Source organism: Microcaecilia unicolor, chromosome 2 (genome assembly GCF_901765095.1).
Source record: "Microcaecilia unicolor chromosome 2, aMicUni1.1, whole genome shotgun sequence".
Classification (NCBI taxonomy): domain Eukaryota; kingdom Metazoa; phylum Chordata; class Amphibia; order Gymnophiona; family Siphonopidae; genus Microcaecilia; species Microcaecilia unicolor.
This window is the reverse complement of record NC_044032.1, coordinates 151,586,771-151,614,572: the sequence shown is the minus strand read 5'-3', so window position 1 is coordinate 151,614,572 and position 27,802 is coordinate 151,586,771. Positions and strand designations below refer to the sequence as shown.

General features: G+C 42.9%; 1 protein-coding gene across 1 annotated transcript in view; it reads left to right on the top strand.

Moving 5' to 3' along the window:
• The first annotated feature begins 3,921 nt into the window (after positions 1–3,921).
• Positions 3,922–27,802, top strand: part of PCSK1 (proprotein convertase subtilisin/kexin type 1) — a 115,959-nt gene continuing 92,078 nt past the window's right edge. Inside the window, exons 1-3 of the mRNA XM_030192321.1 lie at positions 3,922–4,164; positions 11,041–11,145; positions 18,095–18,205. Coding sequence (XP_030048181.1) covers positions 3,985–4,164; positions 11,041–11,145; positions 18,095–18,205 — 396 coding nt within the window. The 5' untranslated portion in view covers positions 3,922–3,984. The remainder of the gene's footprint in view (positions 4,165–11,040; positions 11,146–18,094; positions 18,206–27,802) is intronic.

Sequence of the window (27,802 nt, the reverse complement as noted above, 5' to 3'; positions counted from 1 at the left end):
TTATATCCAACTGACCAACTCTCTTGGCTCTAATCCTCGACTTCTCTTCACCACATTGAACTCTCTCCTCAAGGTGCCCCTCCCCCAACTCCCCCCTTCATTATCTCCTCAGACCCTTGCTGAATTCTTTCACAACAAGGTTCAAAAGATAAACCTTGCTTTCTCTACCTCACCAGCTCTCCTCCACTAGTCCGTTCCCCTCTCTCTCCTTCCCCTCATTCCCTTTCCTCCTTCCTGAAGTTACTATTGAGGAAACTACACTTCTCCTTTCTTCCTCAAAATGTACCACCTGTTCCTCTGATCCCATTCCCACCCACCTTCTTAATGCCATCTCTCCTACTCTTATTCCTTTTATCTGTCACATTCTCAACCTCTCACTTTCCACTGCGACTGTCCCTGCTGCCTTTAAACATGCTGTGGTCACACCTCTCCTTAAGAAGCCTTCACTTGACCCTACTTGTCCCTCTAATTACCGACCCATCTCCCTCCTTCCTTTTCTCTCCAAATTACTTGAGCGTGCTGTTCACCGCCGCTACCTTGATTTCTCTCCTCACATGCTATTCTTGACCCATTACAATCTGGTTTTCGCCCTCTCCACTCAACCGAAACTGCACTTACTAAAGTCTCCAATGACCTATTACTGGCTAAATCCAGAGGTCAATATTCCATCCTCATTCTTCTTGATCTTTCCGCTGCTTTTGACACTGTCGATCACAGCATACTTCTCGATACCCTGTCCTCACTTGGATTCCAGGGCTCTGTCCTTTCCTGGTTCTCTTCCTACCTCTCCCTCCGCACCTTTAGTGTTCACTCTGGTGGATCCTCTTCTACTTCTATCCCTCTGCCTGTCGGCATACCTCAGGGTTCTGTTCTTGGTCCCCTCCTCTTTTCTATCTACACTTCTTCCCTTGGTTCATTAATCTCATCCCATGGCTTTTCCTACCATCTCTATGCTGATGACTCCCAAATCTACCTTTCTACCCCTGATATCTCACCTTGCATCCAAACCAAAGTTTAAGCGTGCTTGTCTGACATTGCTGCCTGGATGTCTCAACGCCACCTGAAATTAAATATGACCAAAACCGAGCTTCTCATTTCCCCCCCCCCCCAAACCCACCTCCCCGCTCCCCCCGTTTTCTATTTCTGTTGATGGCTCTCTCATTCTCCATGTCTCCTCAGCTCGAAACCTTGGGGTCATCTTTGACTCTTCTCTACTACTACTACTTAACATTTCTAGAGCGCTACTAGGGTTACGCAGCGCTGTACAATTTAACAAAGAGAGACAGTCCCTGCTCACTCCTTCTCTGCTCATATCCAGCAGACCGCCAAGACCTGTCGTTTCTTTCTTTACAACATCCGTAAAATCCGCCCCTTTCTTTCAGAGCACTCTACCAAAACCCTCGTCCACACCCTTGTCACCTCTCGTTTAGACTACTGCAATCTGCTTCTTGCTGGCCTCCCACTTAGTCACCTCTCCCCGCTCCAGTCGGTTCAAAACTCTGCTGCCCGTCTCATCTTCCGCCAGGGTCGCTTTACTCGTACTACCCCTCTCCTCAAGACCCTTCACTGGCTCCCTATCCGTTTTCGCATCCTGTTCAAACTTCTTCTACTAACCTATAAATGTACTCACTCTGCTGCTCCCCAGTATCTCTCCACACTCGTCCTTCCCTACACCCCTTCCCGTGCACTCCGCTCCATGGATAAATCCTTCTTATCTGTTCCCTTCTCCACTACTGCCAACTCCAGACTTCGCGCCTTCTGTCTCGCTGCACCCTACGCCTGGAATAAACTTCCTGAGCCCCTACGTCTTGCCCCATCCTTGGCACCTTTAAATCTAGACTGAAAGCCCACCTCTTTAACATTGCTTTTGACTCGTAACCACTTGTAACCACTCGCCTCCACCTACCCTCCTCTCTTCCTTCCCGTTCACATTAATGATTTGATTTGCTTACTTTATTTATTTTTTGTCTATTAGATTGTAAGCTCTTTGAGCAGGGACTGTCTTTCTTCTATGTTTGTGCAGCGCTGCGTATGCCTTGTAGCGCTATAGAAATGCTAAATAGTAGTAGTAGTAGTAGTACATTCCCTCTATTTCTTGCTTGACAAAGCTTTAATGGGATTACATCTAATAAATGAATTACTTATGGCACTTGGGCAAAAAAGGTAAACCACTGCCAAAAGATGATATGTTAGGGGATTGTATGGAATTCTCTTTAAAATCTTTCAGGAAACAGAAATATTTAAATAGTTGACATCCTCTGCCAGAGTAGCCTCTAATTCTCTCTGCACCTCCTTCCCCAGCAGTCACTCTCTCCACCACCTGACCTCAACAGTAGTCACTCTCTCCCACCATTTCCTGGACCTAGCACTCCCAAGCCCCCACTCATGTTAAAATGAAAATGTGTTTTGGAAGCCTTAATACTATGGTTTAAAAAAGGCCAAAACAAGTAACTTTTATTTGGAGAACTCTAGCTAACCTCACTGGTGTCTCATATTGCTCATATGATACCGGAAAAGATATTGCTGTGGATCTAGAAATTCTGGCTCATTTGAGGTTTACTATTATGCGTTTTGATAAATCGGGTTTAGACCATTCCCTGTCACCTTTGCAGGATTCGGCCACAGGCCGTCGGACGCTGTCCACCATCGAGGTGCTGAAATAGCAGGTTGCAAAATTTTAAACTCTTTGGACAGGACTGCGTTCAAAGCAGGGTGCCACGTCTTCATGTCTTTTTATATTTTCTGTCTGTTGATTATAATTTTACAGTAATACTTTTTCACTCCTTAAGTGTTACAATTGGTAACCATACAAGTGATAACTATCCAGGTTAATGTGTCATTGAATTCAACGCATTACTTCAAATTTTTAAAGTATTCATCATTATAGAGGTACGGTAATCCTCAATTCAACTTCAAGCCCAGATTTATAATTTGTTTTACTAAATATAGTGTTCAGTCTAGTTGAGTTCTATTATTTTCTTCACCAATCAGATTTCCTGAGAACAATATATTCACCATCTATAAGCAATGCTTCCGTATCTGTTTACCTTCTTGTCTACGGTTATATTAAAAGTGGGAAAGCAGACACAGAAATATAAGAAGAATATAATAATAATAATAATAATAATTGAAAAAAAAGTAGTCTACCAACGATTTGAATCTCTCTCACACATTTTCTCCCCCAACTTTTCTGTTCTTATTGTATTCTTTTCCTTATGTTTATTTTTCCACTTCCAATAGAAACAAATACTAAAACATTGCACAGACTGGAAGCGTTATAGAATATTGATCGTCAGGCTTCCCCGTTTTGATTTCCATTGAATCGACGCCAGTTGTCATTAAGCGCACTTGAGTCGTGCTATAATGATAAATAATTAATTAATAAATATATACGCACCGCACGACTCTTAAGTGTGTGTAATGAAAACATAGATCACACACCCACCCACCCCACCCCCACCCCGATTACTGATCGGCAATCAGGATGATCACCCTATACAAACAAAAAAAGACAGAACTGCAAAACCGGTCTGAGCTCAGCCCTAATACATGTTGCAGCGTTCAAAGTCAATATTTTTCGTTGCCTTCGGGCTGAAAGATTCTGGCTGCAGATCATCGGTTTTGTCGAACGAGCCAGCTCTGTTTTTCCACAGACCTGTTCTTTTCTTATTTTAGCGTCAGCCCACGCCGCCTTGGGAATACCACACAGATCCAAGACAGTTCAAGAGGCTCTGACGTCAGGGCGGCTTTCGTAATTTTGACGTAGAGATTTTCATTTCCACTCAGACTGGGAAGGCTTTTTCTTTTTTTTTTTTTTGGGGGGGGGGGGGGGGTGTTTTACTCAGCCTGGATCTGCGCTGTGTTGACAGGTGGGAAAAGGCTGATCCTGCGCCTCCTTATCCGTTCGCCTAGCAACAAAGAGAAAGAGGCGAGCAGCCCAGCCTGGACCTGAACCCCTTGCTCAGACACAGCCCAAGCACTGCAATGGAAAGGACATGCTGGCCCCTGCACTGTGCAATATGGGCTCTCTTTTCTTCCTGGTGTGTAGTACATCTTACTACTGCGGACAAACAGTATGTCAACGAATGGGCTGCAGAGATTCGCGGGGGTCCAAAAGAAGCACGAGCAATCGCGGAGGAGCTGGAGTACGATCTCTTGGGTCAGGTAAAGCTGCACTTTCCATGAAACTTGCTTATCCTTACTGCTAACTAAGCACTGAAAGGGAGCTTTTATTTCTGCTGGGGATGCTATTTCTCATTTAAACTGACATACTCTACGAGCAACAGAAATACACACCTTGTTTTTCTGTCCATACACGTATAGATCCTTGGTAGCATCCCAGTATGTGGCATTAGCGTTCAGTCTATTGAGGGACCCCCCACTCTGTGTGTTCCTGAACTTGCAGTACTGCCGGAATGATCTTCGCTTTCAGGAGCAGCCAGCCACCCGGCCCTTGAGAGCCAAGAGGTTGTTATGTTATTCACATCAGTCTCTACTGCTTGCGTCAAGAGCTCGGTGTTATTTTCCTACTTTCAAAATGGCAGCACCAGAGAGGCGCTCAATATCTGCGCTGGGCAGCCTCGCGACACCTCAGTGGTCCCTGGGGACACACAGTGACTGCTTTTCAGCATCGGGATAAGCCCTAGGCTACTGACCTAGGTTAGGCGCGTATAGGCTAGTTTACAGCACTAATTAGCAACGTGTGTAATGGGGAAAGTAAAATTAAAAAGAAATAGGACAGCAAGAAACCTTAAAAGTGCATGCTTCTAACTTTTCTATGCATGGGGCTGCCATACAGTGCAATGCTCACTCAAAAGGCTGGATGTTGTAAAACATACATACTCCATTATAAACACTAATATGAGTTGTTTGTAGTGATCTATTTGTCTACCTGTAATTTCTCTTAATATAGCAGGCAATTTTCGTTGTTTCTCATCTAAGAGAGAGTCGCCTGGCGTAAAGTTTTTTCATGTCTTTGTGAGTCATTCATATTTAGAAATCGTGCCACATTTCTACTAAAAGAGATCCGGTGCGCTCCCATTAAGCATCTCGTTTCTCAGAACAACATAACGCCAGTGTAGCCAGGGATGAGTAATTGGTTTTGTGCAAATATACCAGCATTAACGCTCGCCTTGTTTTATAAAAATAGCAGCATGTGCCACTTATTGCCCGGCACTGCTTGGAGACGATGAAATTGCAAGGTAGCTAATCGCATTTTACAACGGAAGAACATACATAATAGATGAACATAACATCTAACCCAACGACCCGATAATCTCAGCCACTTAGAAATCGAAAACTAGACTGTAAATGTAATAGCTAGAGGCAAAAGTAACTTTTGTAATGCAGAAAACAAGATATTTTTCCTTCCTAGTAAAAAAAAAAAAATAATAATTTTATTCCTCCTACGTTCTTTTTGAATTGCAGTTAAGCCTCTATGTATCATGTTAGCTACCCTATGTAATTAGCTTTTACCTCTCTCACTGGAGCTTTTTGTTGGTTTTATTTTTTGTTGTACACAGCGTACTGCAGCAAAAGAACACGTTTTCTCTGAAATCTTCCATGGTAGACTAGTTCACTACTTATTCCGTCTGACTGCAATTTAAAAAGCACAGTATAGACCATGTCTGTTTCTCTGCTCTGTTATCTGGAGCAGTAGAGTAATGGTTACAGCAGTGGGCTGTAAACCAGCCACAGACCAGTTCAAATCCCACTGCAGCCCCTTGCCATCTTGGACAAATCATTTAATCCTCTAAGCCCTCTGGGAACAGTACCTGAATGTAACTTGCTTTGAACTAGAACTGAAGTGCTCCTTCCCTATATAACTTCTGTGTTCTGAAAATGGCAAAAAATAGATCAGAATGGGTAGTACTGTGGATCTTGTTGCTTTTGGATACATCCTTTTGCTGTTCATTCAGTGTGTTGCACCAAGTACTACACATTACAATATTTATAGAGTGTTTGTACATGACCCCTGAAGCAGGCAGTATGCCTGCCGAAACATGGACCCGTGCTGGGTCTTTATTGTTGGTGCTACAGTAAAGGTGTTTGATCCATAGCTCCCTGCCTGAAGGTTGTGTGTCATCCTCTACTCCTTTGGGGGAAGATTCTATATAGGGCGCCTAAAAATTTGATGCTGAAATCAGTGCCAACTAAGCATATTCTATAATTGGTGCCGATTATAAATTATGCCTGGTTGAAAATTTCAACACCTAAATCTACGTGCATCCATTTACAGCAATGAAACTGTGACGTAAACCCCAGTGCGTAGATTTAGGCGCAGTGGGCCATATTCTATAATTAGGCATGTAAATTTTATGACGTGCACAGAGTGCCCATTTCCCCACCTATAACCACACCCCTTTTTGCCTGTGCATGTTAGAAGTTCGGCACACATTGTTATAGACTATGCTTAGAGAGTTGGGCACCTAAATTCTAATCAGTGCCAATTAGTGTTCATTATTACTTGTTAACTGCTGATATCAGCGCTCATTAGCTGATTAAGCTTGTTAAATTACGCACACTGTTGTAGAATCTGTGCTGATTTCTTTTTTTTTTAATCTTTATTTATTAAACTTTTAAACATTATTCCAAAGCGAACTTTGTCAAGAAACAAGCAGAAATTTCAAAAGAAAAAAAAATAATCGGGGAAATTAATTCCCTTAACCACATTAGTATTTATAGGCTGTAGTCCACAAAATAAGGGAGACTGATACACAAATCCTTTAAAGAGGATAAGGATAAATTCTAGGAAAAAAACATATAATGCAACTAAAAGGATAGATAGCCTTTAAGAGACTTCGATTACATCTGCTTATTAAAGTCCAATAAGAGTCACTGTAAGTCATTTAGGTATTCTTGCATCTAAAAATGCTCGAAATTATGATGGTTCAAAGAAATGATATATCGAGTTCTCATTTGAAGAACACATTGCAAGGAAACCTTAATTGAAATTTAGCTCCTAAATTCAGGGTCTCTTGTCTCATAGACAGAAATCTCTTCTCCTTTCTTGTGTCACTCTGGAAACATCTGGAATATTTGTATCTTTTCTCCCATGAATAGGACTGGAACCGTACATCTTAAATACAATTCTCATTAAAGCCTCTTTATCTTGAAGAAAAACAAATGAAACCATAAAGTAGACCTAAAGTCTACTTCTTCTTGTGATTTCTCGAGAAGTTCTGATACATCTAAACTTTCAGAAGAACATTTAAAGGCAATTGTACTTTCGATTTGGCTTCTCGAGCTGGCAGTAATAGAGCTTTTGTAGCGGAGGGATTTCTGGATATTGGAGAACTTCTTTTAAGAATTTTTGAAATAGTTCTCTTGTTGGGGTGTATTTTACAGAGGGAAAATTTAAGAGTCTCAAGTTTAATGATCTAGCCCCATTTTCCAAGTTCTCTAATTTACGATGTACCACATCTGCATTCTGAAGCAATTTACCTTCCAGTTCTTTAACTTGGGATAGCGATGTATCATAATTTTTCAAATTAGATTCCTGAAGAACAATTTGAGATTGAAGAGAGTCTATCTTTGAGGTATTCGACCTTGTATTAGAAACGAAGGTAAGACAAACCTTGTGCAATGTTTCCACTGCTGACCACAGGGAGTCTAATGTTACCTTTGTTGGCTTCTCTAGAGGTAGTAGGGCTGTCTCAGGAATAGGCCTCATTCCCCATTTGGTATCGCAGCAGAACTCGTCTCTGAAACAGTCTCTTTATGCCCCACTTCCTTAGGGGTAAACAGAAGGTTATGATCTTCGGGGAGAATCTCCCTCTTGGGGCGTTACCATGACTTGGGAGGAATTCTCCTTAGCTCGTCTCTCTGTCACGATTTCCGATGGTTCGGCGAGTTCACCTCCCTGCATGCTTTTCGCCTCCTGAGCCTGTTGGATTGGACTACGAGGGCTAAGTGAAACTTCACTTTCCAGACCGGGACTCCTCTCTGAACTGGTCACCGGATTGCCCATTGATGTAATCGGCGTCATGAATGCTGTGATCGGTAACTGTCGATGGATAGGGACAGTAGAGGGTAAGGAGAAACCTCCTCTAACTTTCCCCTTCCTCTTAGGCATAGTTGAGAGGCAATAAAAAGTTATTTAAGAAAAAACTCTCCGGAGCTCAGCAGATCGCATCTAGTCTCGACGCCATCTTAGTCAGTCTCCCATCTGCGCTGATTTCAGCGCCGATCTCTAGGCATGCTATATAGAATCCAGGGGTTGGTGTCTTCCTTAGGTTGTCGTAGAGGAATTTCCTGTTTCTCTTTTTTTAGAGACTGGATGGACCATAGAGGTCTTTACTGGCTATCATTTAGGACTGAATTCTATAACTGGCACCTATAAGATTGGCACTGAAAAAATAACACTAAGTGCTACTCTATAAACTGCGCTTAAATTTAGGTGCCATTTATAGAATAGTTGCTTAGTGCCGGGAACAGCAACTACATTTAGGGTGACCATTTACAACACCAATGAAACCTTGGTGTAAATTCTCCTTATTCTGTAACAATATATGTAAATTAAAGGAATGCTCCTGGCCCACCAATGGCTGTGCCTCCTTTTTGGACCCACGCCTAAATTTACGTTCCCACTTTTTAAATAATTCCTATTAGCACCAATAATTGCTGGTTAAGATCTCAAATATTGGTGCTAATTGGCTCATTATTCAATTAAATTGTGTGGGCAAATTGAGCACATGCCCAAATCTAAACACACAATTATTTTAGCACTTTTTATAGAATTCTGGGGTTACTGTGTTACTGTGTATTTTACAACACATTGCTCTCTGGATTACTTATTTCAACTGCAAACAGCTAGTCATGTGCTAAAACAGTGATCCATTAATATGTAACAGTGTGTTCTCTTTCTCTTAGAAGACTGACATATTAGTGATATTAGTAATGTCCTATTTATTAGAGGTGTGAGCAGTTAGTAATATACTGAGAGAACAGGTGATGCAAGTTTTTCTGTTAGTGAGAGCTACTTTACATTGGGCTTATATGAGCAGAGGTTAATGGTCTGTATCACTAATAGATGTTTGGTTAGATCCTAAGAACATTACACAATTGGCAAAATTATTATCACTTTGAGAAAGGTACAGCACGAGAGGGATAATGCAAGTCAAAAGAACTGAAACGCACCAAATACTGTAAGGGAAAAATGTATACCTATTAAGTTTACATAGAAAATTAGAAAAATGTAGGCAGATAGACCATTTGACTTATCCAGTCTGCCCATCCATGCCATCTACTTTCCCTATCATTCCCTTAGAGATCCTATGTACTTGTCCCAAACTCTCTTGAATTCAGATACTGTTTTTGTCTCCACTACTCCCATTGAGAGGCTGTGCCACAAATTCACCACCCTTTCCATGAAGAAGTATTTCCTCAGGTTACTTCTGAATCTATCCCTTTCACCTTCATCCAAATTCCCCTCGTTCCAGATCTTCCTTTCAATTTAAGGAGACTCGCCTACTGTGCATTTATGATGTGTAGGTATTTAAATGTCTCTCCTGCCTTTCTTCCAAAGTATGCATATTGAGATCTTTCAGTCTGTCCCCATAGATTGTATGACAAATACCACAGACCAATTATAGCAGCTGCTTCTGGCAGACTCCATCCTGTTTATATCTTAAAACATGATTCATGCTTATACACCAATCTGATCCGTGGATCATCGTCGCTTATAATAAAGATCAAACATTTGCTTCATGGATTGAATGCCATAGTTCATTTCAAACTCCAGTGTAGGCCAAGTTTTTGTTTGATAGCCAAAAAAATCAGAGGTTCCCTAACCTATCAGGGGGACCCCAGAGCCAGGTAACTTTTCAGGATGAGTTAAGTTTGCATTGACTGCAGACCCAATGTGGTGGATTCAGTAAATGACACCCAGAAAGCAGGGGCATAGCCAGACTTTGGTGGGAGGGGGCTCCAGAGCCCGAGGTGAGGGGGCACATTTTAGCCCCCCCCCAGTACTGCTGACCCCCCTGCCATCGCCGACCCCCCCTGCCACCACCGCTGCCACCACCACCACCACCAACAACAACAACTTTGCCCCCCCTGCTGACGACCCTCTCGACCCCCTTCCCGCTGCCAACCTCCCCCGCCGCCACCGTCACCTACCTTTGCTGACAGGGAATCCCAACCCCCGCCAGCCGAGGTCCTCTTCTTCCGGTGCAAGGCTTCGTTCTGTTTCTGCGAGTCTGACGTTCTGTACGTGCAGGACGTCAGACTCACAGAAACAGAACAAAGCCTTGTGCTGGAAGAAGAGGACCTCGGCTGGTGGGGGTTGGGGTCCCCTGCCAGCAAAGGTAGGCGATGACTTCGGCGGCAGCGGGGGAGGGTTGGCGGTGGGAGGGGGGTCAGAGGGTCATCTGCAGGGGGGTCCAGGGCCAAATCTATGGGGGGCCCAGGCCCCCATGGCCCCATGTAGCTATGCCACTGCCACAAAGATCTACATACCCTTTGCAGAATACTAGCTTAGCATGGATCTTGCAGCTAACTTTAGGCACTGGATTTAAGCCTGCTGAATCCTTAAAGTCAGTGCCCACCTTAGGCATGGAAATGACATTATTCTATAACATGGCACCTAACTTCTGGGAACTCCCCCTGATCCTCCCATACTCCTCCCATAGCTACGCCCCTTTTGAATTGCACGCTAAGAAATTTAGGCATGGATGTTCTAGACCTCTGTAGAATCCAGGGGGATTTGTTTAGGGGAGGAGTTTACATTCCTTTCAAACTCAAAAGTGAACATAATTTCTGATAGGGGATGCTGCCTACCTCTGAAATGAATACAGTTGTCGTTCCTAAACCTGGTCCTGGAGGCACCCCAGCCAGTCAGGTTTTCAGGATATTTACAATGAATATTCATCAGAGCGATTTGCCTGCAGTGGAGGCAGTGCATGCAGATTTCTCTCATGAATATTCATTGTGAGTATCCTGAAAATCTGATTGGCTGGGGTGCCTCCAAGACCAGGTTTGAGAACCACTGGGATATGGGATGGACCAAGGATCTATTTAACACCATTCCTTTTCCTATAGATTGGATCCCTTGAAAACCACTTCTTATTCAGATATAAAGATCATCCCAGAAGATCTCGAAGAAGTGCTGGTCATATCACTAAGCGACTTTCTGATGATGACCGTGTAAGTATGGTACATTCTCTTCCCTATTACTCTACGCATAGGGTTTCCCATTCATTTGTATATTTTTAATTGCTTGCTTTTTGATATACTTGATTTTAAATGAGGACATATGTTTTATTTCTTTGGAATTTATACCCTGCTAAGCAAGAACATTGTATCTGCAGTAAATCACATATTCTGTTTTTCCTTAGCATAGCACAGCTTTGTACAGATATGGTGAATTGTTTTCATCTAATATATTCACATCTACAGCAGATATAATGTTTTAACTACAAACTAGGTGAGGCTTGGTGTAAAGAACCCCAATCTGGCTATTACTCATATCATACAATTCTGGCAGACACAGTCCTACCATTATTCAGCCGGTTGCGGTCAGCATTTTTATGTCTGCCGCTGGCTGTGTTCCTGGATATTCGATGCCTGGCCATGTCCAAGCACCAGCATTGAATCTCTGGTTATAGGTTGGCCGCTAAAACTTATGCGGTTAAGTGCAATACTCAGCCCTTAACCGCATAAGCTGAACCGCTTAAAGATAGGACTGTTTTGTTTTATGCGGCTCAGTCTAAGCAGTTATTATATTTGGTTAGCGGCTGAATATCGGCACTTAATCGTATAAGTGCCAACTCCTCTTCTGGAATGCCCACAAGTTATCTGGTTTGGCTCAGTTGTTAACCATGAAGATTCAGTGGTACTAACCAGTTAAGTGCTGCTGAATATTCAGAGTTATTTAAATGACCTAGAACCTCTCCGGACCATTTAAATTGCTTTGAATATCGACCATTTTTTATTCTTCACTCACTGGATAGAAAGACCTTTGTTTGCAATACAGTTTAATATGGATGTCTTTCCCTTCCTCCTGCCCCCCCCCCCAAAAAAAAAGAAGTAGATTGAGGGCACAAAGAGGTAGAAATTGTTACATTAGTATCACTTTATGATTACAGAATTAAGGGCTGCAGAAGATTCTGTGCTGTTTGGTACACAGAAAGAAAGATTTCATTTCACAGTTTACTATGGTGGACTTTACTGCACTGTAATCCTTCTCCACTGATGTTTATTGTTTATGAAGTTTGAAAAGTATAGATGAAATGGGGCAGCAGCATTTTGGATCTTCCCAGATTTGCCTTAGCAGGGGCGGACTGACCATAAGGGGCAACCAGGCAGTGCCCGAGGGCCCAGAGGCTCTGGGGGGGGGGGGGGCAGTGCCTCTCTCCCCCTCTCCTGCACACTACAACCCCCAGAGCCTCAGTGGACCCTCCCCAAGCCTACTTTGAAGGGTGCTGGTGGTCTAGTGGCCTCTTTGGGGGAAGGAAAGAACCCGACTTTTTCCTTCCTGCTGCTGCTGCTTGGTCCGGCACCACTGCATCTTCAGAATGGATGCTAAGAATTCCTGTGGCAGTCTCCTGAGACTGCTGAGATCCTAAGACTGCTGCAGGGAGCCTTGGCAGCCATTAAGAAGAAGCGGTGGTGTTGGGTAGAGCAGCGGCAGTGGGCAGGAAAGAGTGGGGTTCTTTCCTGCCCCCAAAGAATCCACTAGATCACTAGGGCCCTTCAAAGTAGGTCTGGGGGGGGGGGGGCTGTAGTGTGCAGGAGGGGTGCTGTAAACAAAGGGGGGGGGGGGCGGGGGCCCAATGACCTTCTCTGCACGGGGGCCCAGATCGCTCTCAGTCCGCCCCTGTGCCTTAGAATTGTATGTTGCCACACTATCACTTCCCTGTTTTTCATACTCATTAAGCATCAGAAGAGGGAATAACAGACAGACATTGTCCAGCACTTCAAATGGACTTAAGCTGATTACTGTTGTCTAATTATTGAACAAGAAAGTCTGCTTTAGTCTTTGGATTGTGTGCAACTCTTTATTTTATACTTAGCAAACTTCAGTGATCCCCTGAGCAGCAGGGGATTCTCGGTGGCCAAATAACATACCAGCTTTTAAAAGAGGAGTGTGCTGTGACTTAGGGCCAGATGCACTAAACTTAACGAGCCATTAACGAGCAAGTAGTAAACCCTGGCATGCATTAAAGGCTTCTCCCAGCCATTTCCCGATCATGGTAGCAGCTAACGAAAATGGAATGCAGACGAGTAAATTAGTATTATAATGTGTAGAAGATGTATTGTAATGAGATGCACTACTGTTTTCCGATTGCCTAACCATGGAAAATCTAACGAGAGGTCTGTACCTCTTGTTGGGGCGGCGTGGGATTGAAAAACTATAAATGTAACAAAAAAAAATCCGGGAAAAAAAAACATCCAAGTGCTTGTCAGGGACGTCCTTTATGGACGTCCTTCACTCAAACAAACAAACAAACACCCTTAAGCCTTAGAGCTGGTTATTATTTGTCTTGTTTAATACCGTTGCATTTAAAATTGCGTTCCTGTAGATAGTAATGGGCAGTCAGAGATCGTCCAGGAGGAAGTACAGGAGCCAAATTGTTTGATTTTTAATCCAGGCTACTTTTTTTGTTCTCTGAAACTTCAGATGCTCCCGTTCTCTACCCCAAATGTGCCTGCATGTTTCTGCTAGATAATAAAAAGGAGTTTTCATGATTTCTAGAGACACCAAAGGCAAATAGTGCATGCCAAATACACCTCTGTGCTGCCCGAAAGGAAGACGCCGCGCCGCTCACCCCCTCCACGGCCTGCTGCAGGAAGGCTCCGATGCAGCTCGATCCTAGCAGGAGAGTGCAGTTGAGGACGTCCATCCAAAAAGACGTGCTTTATGGACGTCCCACCCCCCCCCCCGCAATAATAAAAACGTACTTTTTGGACGTGCTTCACTCAGCTGAGAGACCTGGAAGTCTCTGAGCCAATCACAGCGCGTTTAGATCAACTAAACACGTTGTGATTGGCTCAGAGACTTCAAGGTCTCTCAGCTGAGTGAAGCATGTCCAAAAAGGACGTATTTATTATTGGGGGGGGGGGGGGGGGACGTCCAAAAAGGATGATGAAAAGGATATGAATGATGGAAATACAATTTGTTACAACTTGGTTATGGATTACATTGTGAAGAGTTATGCGAGACAATCAAAGTGTTGTTAAGGAATATAAACACTGGAACAAAACCTTGAAACATTGGAAGGAGACAGCGGGAAGTTAAAAGGGCATTATGTATGGTATACATATTTCTGTGAGTAAAGGTATGAGTGAGGTGAGACTACGGGGGATGAGAGTTCAGAAGTGGATGTATTGATGCATTAGTGAACAGTGAGTGTGAACTTTATGTGTTTTGGTTCTTTCCGTAAATTTTTTCAAAAAGATGGGTCTTCAATAATTTGCGGAAGGAGGTTTGCTCGTGGATCGTTCTCAGGTTGCCCGGTAGTGCGTTCCAGAACTGCGTGCCCACGTGAGAAAAGGTTGACGCGTGTAGCGTCTTGTATTTTACGCCTTTGCAATTAGGGAAGTGGAGGTTGAGGAAAGTTCGGGATGATCTTTTGGCGTTTCTGGGTGGTAAGTCTATTAACTCAGACATGTAGGCTGGAGCTTCGCCGTGAATGATTTTGTGGATTAATGTGCATACTTTAAAAGTAATGCGTTCCTTGAGTGGAAGCCAGTGTAGCTTCTCTCGTAAGGGTTTTGCACTTTCATATTTTGGTTTTCCGAAGATGAGTCTGGCTGCTGTATTCTGGGCTGTTTGAAGTTTCCTCAGTATTTGCTCTTTGCAACCTGCCTATAGTGAGTTGCAGTAATCCAGATGGCTTAATACGAGGGATTGCACTAGGCAGCGAAAGACGGATCTTGGGAAGAATGGTCTTACTTTTCAGTTTCCACATGCAGTAGAACATCTTTTTGGTTGTATTGTTTGCATGAGTTTTGAGTGTTAAGTGGCGGTCGATAGTGACTCCAAGGATTTTTAGCGTTTCTGAGATTGGACGGTTTAATTTTGGTGTGTTTATAGTGGTAAATTCGTTCGTGTTGTATTGGGAGGTGAGTATCAGGCATTGAGTTTTTTCTGCATTTAATTTCAGATGAAATGCATCTGCCCATGTGTTCATGATGTGTAGATTTTGATTGATTTCGTTGTAGATTTCTTTGATGTCCTGTTTGAAAGGGATGTATATTGTTACATCATCGGCGTATATATATGGGTTGAGGTTATGGTTTGATAGGAGTTTTGCCAAAGGGATCATCATTAGGTTGAAAATGGTTGGTGAGAGGGGTGATCCTTGTGGTACTCCACATTCAGGTGTCCATGCATTAGATGTGGTTGAATTCGATGTAACTTGATACGAACGCTGGGTTAGGAACCCTTGAACCAGTTCAGGACATTTCCTCCAATGCCAAAATATTCAAGTATGTGTAATAGGATTCCGTGGTCAACCATATCGAAGGCACTTGACATGTCAAATTGTAGGAGGAGTATATTGTTTCCAGTTGCTATTATTTGTCTAAATTTAGTCATAAGGGTGACTAATACCGTTTCTGTGCTATGATTTGATCGGAATCCTGATTGGGCATCATGCAGTATTGAGTGTTTGTTTAGATAGTTTGTGAGTTGTTTCGTTACCATTCCTTCAGTTATTTTGGTTATTAGTGGTATGGATGCTACTGGTTTGTAATTGGTTATTTCGCTCGTGCTTTTCTTTGTGTCTTTAGGAATTGGGGTGAGTAAGATTTTTCCTTTTTCTTTTGGGAAAAGTCTGTTTTGTAGCATGAAGTTTACGTGGTTCATTAGGTCTAATATGAATTATCAATTCACCTATTGTAAAACGAAAACAGACAGATTAGTACAGATCGTCGATCCTGCACAGTCAATGCCAACCGAAAGCCATGTCTTTTTCACAAACACAGATACACCCTAATCCACTATAGAATAAGTAATCATAAACTTTCTATTTAGACAAAAATTAAACTGAACCCCGATGCCAGACTCTGCATACAATGCAACACCACAGAAACAGAAAATGTCCCCTAGTACTGTGCAAAATATAAAATTTGAAAAAACTAACAAATCCGATCACCACTTTACAAATTAACAAATAGAAATAAAACAAATATAGAAAATAAAATACCATTTTATTGGACTAATACATTTAGCTTTCAGAGGCCAAAACCTCCTTCCTCGGGTCAATACAGTATAGTGCTGTTATAGTATCCTATCCTGACCTGAGGAAGGGGGTTTTGTTCTCTGAAAGTTAAGTCAAAATGTATTAAAAATTAGTCCAATATAATGATTACCTTATTTATATGTTCTATTTATAAACATTTATTAACACATAAACACAGATACAATACTATACCCTAAAGCAAAAAAATAAAAAATATATATTTTATTTACAGTTTGTTGTCTCTGGTTTCTGCTTTCCTCGTCTTCTTTTCACTGTCTTCCTTCTATCCAGCATCTGTCTTCGCTCTTTCTCTGAAATCCAGTGTCTGCCCTCTCTCTCTGCCCCTTCCATCCACCATCTGCCCTCTTTCTCTCTCCCCCTTCCACCCACCATCTGCCCTTTCTCTCTGCCCCTTCGATCTGTCTGCCCTCCCTCTCCCATCCATCCAGGGTCTGCCCTCCCTCACGTTCCCCCCCCTTCCATCCAGGGTCTGTCCCCTCTCTCTCTGCCCCCTCTTTTCAGCCCCCTCTTTCCACCTGCACCTAGTTCCAGTTCCAGCCCACATCTCCCACCTGCCACCCTTTTCAGCCCCACTATCCCACCAGTCCCCAGCCCTTTTCTCCCATCAGTCCTGGGCTTCAGCCCCCAGCCACTTCTCCCTGTCCCCTTTTCAGCCCCTAGTTTCAACCCCAGCCCTTTTCTCTCACCAGTCCCGAGCTTCAGCCCCAGCCAGTTCTCCCTGTCCCCTTTAAAGCCCCCAGTCCCCACAGTTTCAGCCCCTGCCCCTTTTCAGCCCCCAGTTCCAGTTTCAGACCCCTTCTCCCATGAGCACTTCCCTCCCCAGTCCCCTTATCCCCTCTGAGCACCCCACCCCTCCCCAATCCCCATTCTCCCCTCTGAGCACCCCCACCCTCTTCAATCCCCTTCTCCCCTCTGAGCACTCCTCCTCTGAACTCCCCCACCCTCTCAAATCCCCTTCTCCCCTCTGAGCTCCCCCCCGACCTAGTCCCGTCCCCCCTCCATTGAGAGCCACAGAGCCCTCTTCTCCTGCCACCGCCTGCCTTTTTCTTTCTTTTTTTTTTTTTAAATCTGTGCAGCCACGCAGACAGCGCTTCTCGTCTGCCCTGTGTGTGCTGTGAAAGAAGTAAATCGCCAGCGCTGGCTTTGGGCCTTCCCTCGATGTCCCGCCCTCTTGTGAGGCAACTTCCTATTTCCTCGAGGGCGGGACATCGAGGGAAGCCCCGAAGCCAGCGCTGGCGATTTACTTCTTTCATAGCACACGCAGGGCAGACGCGAAGCGCTGCCTGCGTGGCTGCACGGATTTAAAAAAAAAAAAAAAGAAAAAGGCAGGCGGTGGCAGGAGAGAGACGTGACAGAGCACCCCCCACCCGCGGACACCCGGGGCGGACCGCCCCCACCGCCCCGCCCTTGCTACGCCACTGGACTGAGCATAGCTCCTTTCCTGACTATTACTAGACCACTAGGGATGGACAGTAGGTCTGGAGGGGGGGGGCTATGGGTGGATTCTGGAGGGGGGAAGGGAGGGGGCTTGTCTGTGTATAGGAAAAGAAGGAGGGAAGGGGCTCATTCTGTGGATGGGGAAGAGAGGGAGTGGTGGCTCATTCCATGCAGGGGCTGGGCTGGGCTGGGCTGAACCTGCCCCTAGCTGCCAGTTTTGGATTTGGCCAAAACCAAGTGGCAAATTTTGGCTACAGATTCGATAGTTCAATATATCTCAGGTAAAGTGGTAGCCTGTTTATGAAATAAGGTGAGAAAATATTTTTATTTTCTTATCCTAAATTCAGTGCCGGAACCCCCCTCCCACAGACTAAAGACATTGGAAACAGAAGTTACTTGTATTTTGAGATGGAATATATGATAAATATACAATGTGTAAATATTTATAGGTGTCATGGGTGGAACAACAGTATGGAAAACAGCGAAGCAAACGGTCAGCGCTGAAGAACAGTGCAGAAAATCTCTTCAATGACCCTATGTGGAATCAGCAATGGTACCTGGTAAGACTTCATTATTTATACAATAGCAGCATACTAAAGATAGGGTAATATTTACAATACAGGTTTTACTGAGAACTCATTTTTTTTACCAGATTAATATTTGCAGTTAAGTAAGCATATAACTAGTAATATTGACTCAAAAACTGAGCTGTGTAGCTCCCGACATTGAATATCTACATATGTGCACCAACCAAAGTTAACCAGGCACCTGTCGCGACATTCAGACTAGTGCATAAAGTTAGGCAGTGGTGTACCTAGTTTGGTTGCCACCCAGGGCGGAGCACCCCCTCCACAAGTTGCATCACCCCCTGGGGCAGAACACCCCCCTTGTCAAGGTGCATCCTGCACTTCTTCCTTCAAGAAGGGGGTATGCTGAGTAGTCGCTTGGCTGTCGGTTCGACCGGCCCCCTGCCCCGGAACAAGAAGTTGATGTCAGAGGGGGCAGGGGACTGGCAGAGCCAACAGCCATGCAACTGCTCAGTGCACCCCCTTGCTTCCTGCACCCAGGGTGGACCACCCTTACTGCTCCGCCCTTGGTATACCACTGCAGTTAGGTGAGCTCTTTTGCTTTCCTAACATTATGTGGTTATCTAGCTGGTTAGTGGACTGAAAATTACCTCTAACTGGCCAACTTTCTTCTCTGCCCTAACTCCGTCCGTGGACTGCCCACAAACCAGCTGGTTTTGACATAGGCAGTTAAAGAGGATATTCAGCGTCACTATCCAGTTAAGTGCAACTGAATATCCCTAGATAGCCCTGTAGAAGCAATTTAAATGGCCAGGAGCCTTGTGGGGAGGGGGTGGTGGTGGTGGTTGGGAACAGCAACCACTGGGGGATGAAGTAGGTGACCTCCCTCTAATTCCTCCAGTGCAGTGCTGCTCTATAGAAGCACTTTCTTGAAACATGGATATCCAGGGTAGCAGATCTAACTCCCGATGTCCATCTCTCTGGACATAGACATTTAATCCCCTTTTGAAATGGTGGATAAAGAGGGGAATTATCAATGTGGGCTATTTTAGCACAGGTCCTATTTTATGCAATGAGACCTAGTTATTAATGAGCTGGGTTAACAGTAAAACAACCCGTCTTATCGGTAGCCCATGTAGATAAATGTCTGTGTTTTGGGCCCACACTAATCCTGCCAGATTATGCCCCTTTGTTATTTGAACCATCTTCAGTTTTAAATATCCATATCCTGGCTTTGAAAAATTCAAAACTTAGACATCTATGCATAATAGACATCTAATGCTGGTTTATGGATGTCAAAATGCAAGCAGATCTTCTAAAATAAACACCTTATATATTTAGATGTTTTTATATCCTTTTCTCTTCAGGAACATCTAATGCTCTCTCTCAAACTCCATATATATATATGTATATATATATATTTAGGGTCCCCAAGGATATGCGATAGTAATATATTTTATAACAGTGCCTGGGCAGTCAGATTCCATTATAGAAGACTAGTGGAACCAAGCCCGTTTCCTCAACAATGAAACGGGCCCTAGCAAGGCTGTCCTGTAAGCTTTTCTTTTTTTTTCTCTCTCCCCTGCCCTCCCCTCCATGTCCAGCGATTCTTCCCTCCCTTCCCCTCCATGTGCAGCGATTCTCCTCTTCCCTGCCCTCCCATCCGTGTCCCACGATTCTCTCCTCTACTGTCCTCCCATCCCATCCATGTCCATCAATTCTCCTCTGCCCTGTCCTCCCTGCCCCTTCCCTTTCCTTCCTCCCTCCCTCCCTCCCCTCGATGTCCCGCGATTCTCTCCTCCCCTCGATTTGTACCTGAATGTTCTCTGGCTGGCTGGCGCTGGCTTCCGTTCCGTTTGTAACATCCCTCCTGACGTCAGCTCGCCTCCAGCGTTCCCTTCCCTTTCACTGTTCCGCCCTCTGATGTCATTACGTCTAGACGCGAGGGCGGGACAGTGAGGGGGAATGGAAATGGAACACTGGAGGCTAGCTGACATCAGGAGATGTTATGAACCCAGGCAGCCAGACATGGAACATTGGAGGTGCAAATTTTTATATAGGATTAGTATCGCTCATTTTTCAGTGCATCTAGCATATATGTACCTTCAGTTACAGCATAATTTTCAGTATTTTATAAGTTACGCATGCCCCGCCCATGTGTTTGCTCTCCTTGCATTAATGCGCTATGTATGTTAGGCGTGCCTTCACAGAATAGCGCTAAGGAACCCTGCTGGCACTTTCACAGAGTACAATCTAGTCATTTGTGCATGCAAGGTACACCTAAAGGCGGATGCCTAGATTATAGTACTGCCCTTCATGTGTCCAGTATCCATATAGAAGGTCTCATGCCAAAGTGTGAAGTGATTTAGTGAAAGTATACGTCAAGGGAAAAATACTGCAAAAGCCTGAAAAATAGTGTGACCCGATATAGAGAAAAAAAATGCTGAGCTGCTAAATTTGTGCTCTTAAGTTAGCCTCCTAAATTTGTGCCTATTTAGGAGCTTAAAAGTTATGCTCATAATTTGAGGCCTTTCATTCAGTTGCTTACAATTATGAGCCTAATTCATGAGCCTAGTGCAGAAAATCAGTGCTAAGCTCCTAAAATCTCCCCCCCCATACCCCTACCCCCACTAAATCTACTAATTTGTGAACATAACTCTCAAAGGTAGGAGCATAAATCCTTTGAATATCGGCCTCTTTATGTCATTATACAAGATGGCCACCATAGGGCAACAGAAAATGGGAACTGCTCTTGCCTTTTCTGTCTACCAGGGTGAGTGAGGGTCTGGGCATTTAAGACCTAAAGATGGTGGGGCATACAAAAGGGGGGAGATTATAGACTGCCCCAATCTGCCTGACCTATCAGATTGACTGTACATTTGTCTCTTAGATTGTAAGCTCCTTGAGCAGGGACTGTCCTTCCATGTTAAATTGTACAGCGCTGCGTAACCCTAGTAGCACTTTAGAAATGTTAAGTAGTAGTAGTATTTGAAAATTTTAGCTCCCACCTGAGCGATAGGGGACTGTGTGTGTGTGAGTGTATGTATTTGGGACGGGGGACTTCCCAGCATGGATTGGAAGCCTACAGGGAGACTGAAGGGCCTCTAAGTTGAGCCATGTAGGCCTTTTGAAACTATGTGCTGCTGTGTAATGAGGCAATTTTTAAATTTCTTGTTCAGATATTACCACAGCTAGGAATGTATGAACGTCCTGGCTGTGACAATGTGCAAAAAAATCTCTTGCAAAATTTAGCTGTGGATACAGTACATGAGGCACAAAGTTACCTGCATTCAGCCTGTTGATGTGCAAATTTACAGAAAATAACTGGAAGCATTCCTAGGAGAATAGTTGGGGAGAGTTTTGTATTTACAGACCTATTTAAAATACATGCACAGAAAATGTGTGAGTGCCATAGAGTAGGTGTAAATGTAATTGAATAAGGGGAGAAGTCATCAACATGGGCTAGTGTTAAGCCAAGCTATTTACCACAAGATGCTATTTTAGCACAGGGTCTCATTGCATACAATGGGACCCTGTATTAAAATAGCATGACTTGTGGTAAAATAACCCATCTTAATGTTAACTTTCCCCCTAAATGCCCAAGCATAATTTTCAAAACATGAGCATGCACATACTTTTGTTTTTGAAAATCTGTCTGCATCTATGCCATGCACTTAGTTATAAAAGTACTATAAAATGTCTGTATTCAGGAAACTTTTGCTTGTATTTTAGAGATGAATTGGTGTGTCTGTGTGGTATGTGAATGGGTGCTTTGTAAATCTGAGTGCTGCTGGGTGTTTTCTTCTCTTTCTCGTTTACTTCTTCTTGGTTATACAGGACGATGTGCGGTTAGTTGGTGTAAATAAGTACATAAGTGTTGCCATACTGGGACAGATCGAAGGTCCATCAAGCCCAGCATCCTGTTTCCAACAGTGGCCAATCCAGGTTACAAGTACCTGGCAAGATCCCAAAACAGCACAATACATTTTATGCTGCTTCTCCAAGAAATAAGCAGTGGATATTCCCAAGTCCATTTTAATAATTGTGGGGCTATACTTCTTCAGTTCTCCCATTCCCTAGGATCATGACTTCCCTTAGCTCATTGTGGCACCTCATGTTGCTGCTCTGTTGTGTATTTGATACTTATTAGCTGCATTTCACAAACTATATCACCCGTTACCAATGGTCAGTCCATCTGTCTGTCCGTCTGTACACATACAGTAGGCTTGTCTGTTTGTAGGCATAGGCTCCCCAATTGGAGAAAAGCCTTTAGTATATGTCGCTCTTAGGGGTCCTTTTACTAAGGTGCACCGAAAAGTGGCCTGCACTGGTGTAGGCGTGTGTATTGGATGCACTCAGGTCCATTTTTTAGCACACCTGCAAAAAAGGCCTTTTTCTTTTGGCTGAAAACGGACGTGCAGCAAAATGAAAATTAGTGCGCATTCACCTTGGGCCTGAGACCTTACTGCCACCCATTCAATTAGCAGTAAAGTCTCACGCGTTAACCAGGCAGTAATCGTCAGCGCGTGCACAATGCCGATTACCGCCCGGTTAGTGCCACGTGCCAGAAATTTTCTGGTGTGTGTAGTGGGTGCATGTAAAAAATAAAATTACCACCCGGGGCCACGCAGTAGCCAGGTAGTAGTTCTGAACTGGTGCGCGCTTGCGCGCATAGGTGCCAAAGCAGCTTAGTAAAAGGGCCCCTTAGAAAACTGTGGAAAATCCCTATGGAATCTGTAATAAAGAAAAGACAGAATCATAGTTATTTTGCTGTTTCATTAACATTTAATTTTAAAAGCCTGCTTATAAGGATATCAGATGCACAAGTGACAGGCACAGTTTTATGATCTGCAGTCTGCTGAGTGCAGGATTCAGCATCTCATTTATTTCCATGGTGTTTGGTCTGTTGAAAGTCAGGGCTGGTCTGTTGAAAGTTAGTTAGCTATCTCATCACTCTGAATTATTGCATTTTTTTTTCAACATGGCAGGCTAATTTAGAATAGACTTTCCCAATTACAATTAAGTGGTAAACATTCTGCAGATCCTCATCATACATTCACTTGCCTGGGCTTAATTAAATTGGCTGGAAAAATGAGTCCGTTTTCTAGCTTCCTTATCTTCCAGGCCTCAGACGACTCAAATACTCCATCTCTGTTTTCTTAGGGGTCCTTTTACTAGGCCGCGTAAGCGTCTACGCGTGCCCAATGCGTGCCAAAATGGAGTTACTGCCCGACTACCACGTGGCTCTTGTGGAAATTTCACTTTTTGTGCACATCTGATATGTGCGTCTGAAAAATATTTTTTTATTTTCGGGCGCGCGTAGGTCATTACTGTCCGGTTACCACGTGAGTCTTTACTGCTAGGTCAATGGCTGGCGGTAAGGTCTCAGACCCAAAATGGACGCGCAGCAATTTTCATTTTGCTGCTTGTCCATTTTCGGCAAAAAATTTAAAAAGGCCTATTTTTACAGGTGCGCTAAAAAATGGATAGGCGCACGTCCAAAACTCGCGCCTACACTACCGTAAGCCATTTTTCAGCGCGCCTTTGTAAAAGGACTCCTAAGTTATCCAGATTCAGGTCTTTTGTTTCACAAGCAGATAGAGTGTTGGTGTGTTGACTAGGTAATGCCCTTTTCTGGAGCCGGAGGTGCTGAAAGGTTCAGATTTGAGAGAACCAGGCATTGATTAATCATGACATTATTGGGATAATATTTAACCTGCAGTGGTCAGTGTGTTTTCCTATACACAGATATTCAGCGTCAGGCCATTCCCGGATACTGATGCAGAGGTTCTGGGTATTCAGCAGTTGCTGGAAGTTATTCAGCACATCTACTAGGATAACTATCTGAGGAAGTTATGACAACACTGGTCTGATCTAACCTGTTCAGATACTTATCCGAGTATCATTGCTGAATATAGTACCACAGAAAGGCAATATATGTCATATCCATGACCCTTTATCCTTTGGGACCCAGATAACTTCTGTCTCTGCTTTAGCTCTGTCCCCAGACTGCACTGATATTATTTATTTATTTATCTATCAAACTTATATCCTCCCCAGTATTAGAATCTCGAGTAAAGAAATTAGAAGAAACAGTTGTTGCCGCGGAAATAGAAAGGAAGGATATATTAAAGAAGGAAAAAAATCAATTACAGAAAAAATACAAGAGACACAAACAACTTTAATTAAAGACTGTATTAATATGAGACGGAAGATTGAGTCTCTGGAGAATTCCCAAAGGGCTAATAATTTGAGATTTTTAAATTTCCCTAGGGCAATTACGACTGCGCCTAGAGAACTGTTGAAAAAATATTTCAAAGACTCTTTGGGGATGCCGGAGGACTCTCTTCCTCCTTTAATTCAAGCATATTATTTACCAACTAAAATGCCTGGAAATACTTCAGATCAACCATTAGATGTTTCCGCTGCATTAGAGGCTCCAACTGTTGAAATAGTGTCTCCAGCAACATTATTGGTAACAGTTGCCTTTCCTCCAGATAAAGCGTGGATTATGAGACAATTCTTCAAAAATAAAGATAAAGAATTTATGGGTTTAAAAATACGTATATTTCCTGATGTTTCTAAGGAAACACAAAGAAGACGTAGACAATTTTTGCTCTTAAAACCAGGTGTTCTTCAGTTGGGAGCTACTTTTTACCTACGTTACCCTTGTAAGTGCGTAGTTTGTTACCAGTCAGTGAAGTATGTTTTCTATGAATCCTCACAACTTACAGAATTTCTCGTTACCAGAAGAGTTTGAGATCTTTAGGGAATATAGAGCTATGATTAAAATAGGAACTCTTTGTTTAGTCAGGTTTAATAATTCTCAATAATATATTCTTCTTTATTTTCCACATGTGTAATTCTTGGATCACAAAACTGAGGACTCGAGTGTACTTATCTGTTAACTCTTAATTGTGAATTAAGGATGTATTTGGGTTTTTTTTTCTCTGTTTCTTTGATGAAGTACCTTTTCTGTTCAAGATGTAAAGCTTGATGAATAATGTAAAAATTATAAATAATAAAATAAAAAAAAAAACAAAAAAAAAAAACTTATATCCTCCCTATCCATTCCATCTAAGTGGGTTACAACAAACACTCATAAAATCAGCACAACAAATACAAGAAGACATACAACATAAAACAACAAAACAGAACATGCAGAAAATACCAAATATATAACAAAAGCCAGTCTATAACTATATTAAAGTCCATAATCAATGAAAGCTTCATAAAACAAATATGTCTTCAATTGCTTTTTAAAAAGTGACACTGAATCAATTACCTGGTTGATATTCAGTGGCATTATCCCCAGATTCTATAATCTACCTGATTAATTTACATTAGGAACCAGTCTCACTTTTTGGATATTCCAGTGCATTGGTCTGATCTTTTTTTTATACTGATCACTTGGGTTTATAATTGACCAAGACTCATGCTCGATACTCAGACTCTACTTGCCATAAGAACATAAGTTGCCGTGTTGGGTCAGACCATGGGTCCATCTAGCCCAGTGTTCTGTTTCCAATAGTGGCCTGTCCAGGTCACAAGTACCTACCAGAGTCCCTAAATGTGGCAAAATTTCAGGCTACTTAATCCCTAGGATAAGCAGAGGCATTCCCTAGTTTACCTTGATAACAGTTTTCTCCAGGAATTTGTCCAACCCTTTTTTAAAACTTGCTCCGGCAGTGAGTTCCAAGGCATACCTATATGTTTAGTTAAAAAATATGTTCTCGTATTTGTCTTAAATGTATTACTAAATAACTTCATGGACTGTCCCTTACCCCCCTGTTTACTAAGCCACATGGTATTGCCGACAGCCCATTCAAAGTGAATGGGGTGTGTTGGCATTACCGCACCGCCAGCTGCTAGCATGGCAGGGGGGTTAGTTTTTGTACTTTTTGACAGAATAAACAATTGATTCACACTCCACTCCATTCAGGATTTTATAGACTTCTATAATATCTCCCCTCTTTTCTAGTTCCACTGTATCTTTTTGGAGATGTGGTGACCAAAATTGTATACAATACTGAAGGTGTGATCTCACCTTGGAATGATACAGAGGTACTATGATATGCTTTGATTAATTTTCTATTCCTTTACTAATAATTCCTAACATTTTATTTGTGTTTTTTGTTGATGCTGCACCCTGAACAGCAGATTTTAACGTATTATCCACAATGAGAAATAAACCCTTTTCCGTGGTGGTGACTCCTAATGTATAACCTAGCATCATGCAGCTATAATTTGGGCTATTCTTCTCAATACACATCAGCTTCTACTTGTTCATATTAAATTTCATTTGCCATTTAAGTGCCGATTTTTCCAGCCTCCCAAGGTCCTCTTACAATTTTATTGAGTCCGCTTTGAGGGGTCCTTTTATAAAGGTGCGCTAAAAAATGGCCTGTAGTAGTGTAGGCGTGTGTTTTGGGCACACACAGAATCATTTTTTAGTGCACCTGTAAAAAGGGCCTTTTTTCCCTCCGAAAATGAACGTGCGGCAAAATCAAAATTGCCGCGTGTCCATTTTGGGTCTGAGACCTTACTGCCAGTCATAGACCTAGCGGTAAAGAATTTGGGTGGTAATGACCTACGCGCATCAGATGCCACTTGGTGCTTGTCCGCTACGTGCACCAGAAAATAAAAAATATTTTTCAGATGCGCATAGCGGACGTGCACCAAAAATGAAATTACCACAAGAGCCACGCGGTAGTCGGGTGGTAAGTCCATTTTGGCGTGCATTGGGCATGCTTAGGCATCTACACAGCTTAGTAAAAGGGGCCCTAAATAGTTTTGTGGCGAATATAATAGTGAGATGTAGTCCAGTACAAAAATGGCAAAGAACCGTATCTCCTTAAAAAGAGTTTATTAGTGCCAATGAAAAGGCAAGAACCTTTCACTCCATGTCATGACATGAAGGATCAGACAGTAAAAGGACTCAACATGGCCGTGTTTTGGCAATGATGCCTGCATCAGGAGTCACACAGTCCAAGCTATTGTCACATGTTTACATATCTTATTTAGATAAAATTGCTACACAGAGGGCCTTGTTTACTAAGCTGCGCTAAGGGCATGCTAGCGTTTTTAGCACATGCTAAACGCTAAAGACACCCATAGGAATATATGGGTGTCTCTAGCATGTAGGGTGCACTGAAAACACTAGTATGCCTTAGGAAACAGGGCCCAAAGACAGTAAACTTTGTAACAGCTGACAGTGCTTAGTGAAAACAATAATAAGCACTAATAAACTCTTTTGAAGGAGATACGGTTCTTTGTCATTTTTGTTTTGGACTACACCTCTTCACTATTCTGTTCTCCAGTAGAACCTCTAGTACATGAGGTTTTTTTTTCCTTCTTCAGTGTTTTGTGTTGAATAGTTTTGTGTCATCTGCAAATTTTATCACCTCACTCATTTTTCTCATTTCCAAATTCTTGCAGCACTCCACTATTCATCTTCCTCCATTTAACTGTATTCTCTGTTTTCTTTCTTTTGACCAATTCCTAACCAACAACAGCCTATCCCGTGGCTTTGTACTTTTATCGGGAGTCTCTAACGAGGGACTTTGTCTAATGCTTTTTGAACGTCTAGATACAGTACATTAAACTATCTTCTCTTTATCCAATGTTTAT